The following is a 4,653-nucleotide window of genomic DNA, read 5'->3' as shown; positions in this document are numbered from 1 at the left end:
AGATGTCATAGAGCTTTATATGGCCTAGATGTCATAGAGGATTATTATGGCCTAGATGTCATAGAGCTTTATATGGCCTAGATGTCATAGAGGATTATTGGTCTTTGAATGGCCTAGATGTCATAGAGGATTATTGGTCTTTGAATGGCCTAGATGTCATAGAGCTTAATGCACAATTAAATTTTTCTGGCATAAAAACAAATTAATTAAATAGTAGAGCCGTGATTTGGTCTACCCCCAAAGTTTTAAGATATATAACTGTATAGTTTTAATATACAGACAGCTTTATTGGTTTAAAATTGTTGAATAAGACAAAGCTAAATTTTTAGCAAATAAAGTGTTTTAATCGATGTTCAAATAAGTATTGATATTTTCAATCATTTTATAATTATACATTTTAACACATTTTTGTGTCATGATAGCTACATGTATTTGGGATCTCATATTATGCCAAACAAAATTTTCAAAATTAATTTATTTATCAGTCTCTGAAATTATAGATACATTGTACAAGAAAATCAGTATTCAACTATTACAATCAATTATATTTTAAATAAACAACCTAGAAATATAACATATTGTTAATTTAATCATGTATCCAGGAATATTATCCTAAAACAATAAAAATACGCTAATTTAATGACAATTTGTGGAAGTAAGACAGTAAATTAATTTAAAATAATATTTTCTTTTACATAAAATATTCAAGGTAAACTAAACGATTTATAAATCATTTTCTGGACTTTTATTTTAGTTTTTGTCACTCGTTAGACTTTTGGCCATCCTGTGGTTTCGTTTCTTGTACTCGGTGCTGCCGTCATTGATATTTAATAAGTCTTAATAAAATCACCCTATCTCTTGACGTTGATAACTGAGGGACTTCTATAACCCTGAGTTAATAGAAAACGTAAATCACTGAATATTACCCGTTGAAATCAAGCCTGTTCATCATAGTCTATCGATCCAACTGCCATGATGCAAATACTTCCATTCATTTTCCCAAACCTGTGGAACTTTTACACAGTAGTTTCTGAAAATAATATTTCGAACTCAAACTCAAAGTTTCATAGAATCATATATTGATACATTTTGGATTTCTTGAAATAAAACTAAATGTACTCCTCCCAGTGGAACAGCAGTAAGTTCACAGACTTACAACGCTGAAATTCGGAGCTAGATCCCCCGCGGTAAATATAACAACTAAGAAAATGTGGCTTTGTTAATAAAAACAAAAACAAAGTTATTGCTAGGCTTAAATTTTATGTAATGAAAAGTCAGAGCATAAAGGGCTTTTTGGATTTATAAATTTTTGTCCTTGACATGTTTCTACTAATCGTACAATTGATTTGTGATTTTTAAAACAAAAATTAATCAAACTTAATAAACGACTAGGTACATTTGATCAACAGTTCAAAATTGCTCTCTATATATTCTGATTTTCTTTTAAAAAATAAATTTTACTTTCTGCGTATCAAATGGTTAACTTTGCATATTATGTTCGTAATTATGGTTAAAACATTAGTAGCTAAGCAACATGTAGCTGTATTGCAATCTATCAATCAAGACAAGTTATTTCAAGAACAGTTATTCATACTTCAAGACATCTTGGTCCGTTATATTTTCTAGGAGTGTCAGAATCAGAAAGATTTGGGATTTCAAATGTCATTATGAATATGTTGGGGTAGTCTGAAGTTATTTTGTTAAATCTGTCAGGTGCAAAGGAAGTCATTTCGTCCTTGCAGATAAATGGTTGTAGAGAACTCACAGATTGTTTGGCTGATGCCGAAAGAGGGAATCCCCAAAACTCAAATAAAGGAGCGAGATTGTAGTTAGCTGCATTGGAAAATCGGGTGTACCAGAGGTCAATCTTGGCTTCATTAGTGACTGGTTTTGAACCAGTATCTGTTTCGTACTTTCGAAAAACATTTTTATAGGGGTCCCATCCGAAACAATGGGCTAGTTGAGCGTAAATTCCCAATGCCACTCCAGCTTTGCCTTTCCAAGTGTTGAAATTGGCACCTGCAAGGAGATATCTTTTTATATCTCCTAACTGATCTTTCAGCCATTCGTGAATCCATATGGGCACATTACATACCACATCCATAGCATACAATGTGAAAATGTTACACGTTACCTCTCCTGTACCTTCAAAGCTCCATTCTCCTCTTTGCATGTTGTGACCAAATTCATGAAAATATCCCCAGCTTCCCTTAGACCTGTTATTTTCTGTGTTGAGCACAAAATATTGTCTGTTTGGATCTGCAACATCCATATGAGTAACAACAGGGTAGCCTGCGTGCATGTAACCTGCTGATGGTTGCTCGTCAGGAACCGCCCACTGACGACGATGTAGAGTAATATCTGTTCCACGAAGGTAATGGTAAGCTTTTAACACTTGATCCCAAAATGTCATGGCGTCTGTAGGATAATCAAGTTTTCGAATAGCTGAAGATGGGAGTGTCACAATTACATACTCTCCTACAATGTCTGCCCAAAGTCCTGGTGCAAATCTGCGATGTTGCCAAAGTGAATTGGCTTCTGGATTTTTGATATCAAATAGGGGAGACTGTACCACCGAATCCAACTCAACATTTAGAGATTTTTTCCCATCTGGGCTTTCAAAGTATATAAGGCCTCCATAAGGGCTTGAAATCGTTGTCTCACCCTGTTCAAGAGCTTGTTCAACCATTATAGATGGCCAGCGCCTCCATGCTTCATTAATGTAAGTTAAGTTGTCGCTATGACAACCAATACGTAGTTTCCATCCTTGAACATCAGAGTTTTTTACAATTACTGTCATTTCCTGTCCAGCAGGTAGGTAGTAACCAGTAGGATGGATATCCTTCAAAGTAGAAGTTAAGGAAATGGTAGCTCGGGTTAAGAAAGGTGGTGATTCAAAATCACCTGGAAAGTATTCAATTCCTGAAGCCTTTCCACCATTCACCCTCAGAAGTAAGTCATACAATATTAACATATCTTTAGAAGATCTCGAAGATATAGGAGTTTTTGGAGAGGGTAGAGGGCTTTGCTTAATTTGTTGTTCACATTTGACAAAAAAATCTTGAAAGTTGCTGACGGAAGTAAGAAGGTCTTTGGGTATAAGAGTAATCATCGATGTAATTCTACTAGCCTCTTGTTGTAATTTCTGTTGGCTCTCTTGAGCCTGCTGCATGAGTCTTCCAAGATGTGCGTTTGATGCCAAATTATCTTGAACTTTAACTTGTTCGTCACCTGAGAAATAATCATTGGTAAAACAAAGTCCAACTTTTTTGAGGAACTGGTAATGTGGAATAGAATCTGTTGTCATTCCAGTTATTTGCATTAACCCCCAAGGAGTTTCAGCAATAAATAGAGCTCCCCCAGATAAAACAAAGTTTTCCACTTTTTGAAAAAAACTCGGGGATTCGGCTCGTCCAGAGGAATGCACAATAGCAATGTTTTCATTAACTTTCAGAACTGGAAATGTGGTCCCGCCTTTCACTCGTATAAGCTTCACATTCTGTGGGTTCTGACCCTTAACCAACCAGTTAATCACATTACCTCTGAGCTGGGAAAACCAACTTTGATTGGACTCAAAGGCATTTCCATAGGACGTGTGGGTAAAGAGAACGACCCGTCCTTTTCCGTACTCCGCTGCAGCTATTAATATGTCTTTCTCTTTCTGCCCAGTTAAAATGGGTTCAGCATTATCTCCCCACACAACGATCGTCCCCGGAATTCCCTCTCTCCGTACTGAAGAAATTCCTTTTAAGATTTCTTCTCGCCACTGAGCCATGATTCAACCTGGTAAAGAAATCCGAATCTAATGTTAGATAATGTTCACTTAAAATATATATATTATTTTCAGCTTTTCAGTACGTCGATTATCAGTAGAAATATATATTAACTTTTACGGTGCCATAAAAATGTATAGACTATGAAAAATAAACTCAGTGAATTAATTGATGAATATAAATTAAACTAAAACATTTTTATATTCTCGGCTGAACTACATGGAGTGTAAATGTGGTTTCTTAAAGTTATTAGTTGCACGATTTTTTATTTCAACTGTTTCATGATTTCTAGCCTTTATAGAAATATATAAAAAAAGAAAACTTCATAAGTGAATTAATGAAAACCAAAAATTAGTAAATTAGTGATAATCGATAATTGCCATAACGAATGATACTTTGTTGAGTTAGTAAATCATGCGCACAAAAGTTCAGGACCATTTGATAACACGTAGATTATTCACTTGTTTCAGTATTGTAGAATTGCAAATTTTTCTTTGCTTACGTTAAGACTAGGTTACAATAAAATTAGTAAATATTTTCTTAGATATCAAATTTCCACATTCTCAGTAAAATTAATATTACACAAAATGTATTTATGCTGCTATTATTCAAATGAAATTAATAAAAAATGCATGTCCTTAAAATGTGGTGTTTGAGCTTTATTATATTACAAATGAAATGCGACATGTTGATTCCAATTAGATATTAATTTCGAGTTTCTCTCTGCTAATAACAAAGTTACAAATATAAAATCATAAATAATATTCAACGTTAAACTCGTACACAATTAAAAACATTTTATTTAGGCCTATCTATGGCCTTCAAAAAGTTGACGACTCTACATGTTTCGATGTTACAGCGTCAGCCTCAGGAGTTGTAA

At 34.2% G+C, this 4,653-nt stretch overlaps 1 protein-coding gene across 1 annotated transcript in view; it reads right to left on the bottom strand.

The window, feature by feature from the left end:
• Window positions 1–956: 956 nt before the first annotated feature.
• LOC106459454 (TRPM8 channel-associated factor homolog) overlaps window positions 957–4,653 on the bottom strand; it is a 5,507-nt gene continuing 1,810 nt past the window's right edge. The window contains exon 2 of the mRNA XM_013919077.2: window positions 957–3,783. Within this exon, the coding sequence (XP_013774531.1) occupies window positions 1,589–3,775 (2,187 nt within the window). The 5' untranslated portion in view covers window positions 3,776–3,783 and the 3' untranslated portion in view covers window positions 957–1,588. The remainder of the gene's footprint in view (window positions 3,784–4,653) is intronic.

The sequence above is a fragment of the Limulus polyphemus genome, unplaced genomic scaffold, assembly GCF_000517525.1.
Source record: "Limulus polyphemus unplaced genomic scaffold, Limulus_polyphemus-2.1.2 Scaffold611, whole genome shotgun sequence".
In the NCBI taxonomy this organism is placed as follows: Eukaryota; Metazoa; Arthropoda; class Merostomata; order Xiphosura; family Limulidae; genus Limulus; species Limulus polyphemus.
Note: the sequence above shows the minus strand (reverse complement) of the source record. Positions and strands in the feature narration are given on the sequence as shown.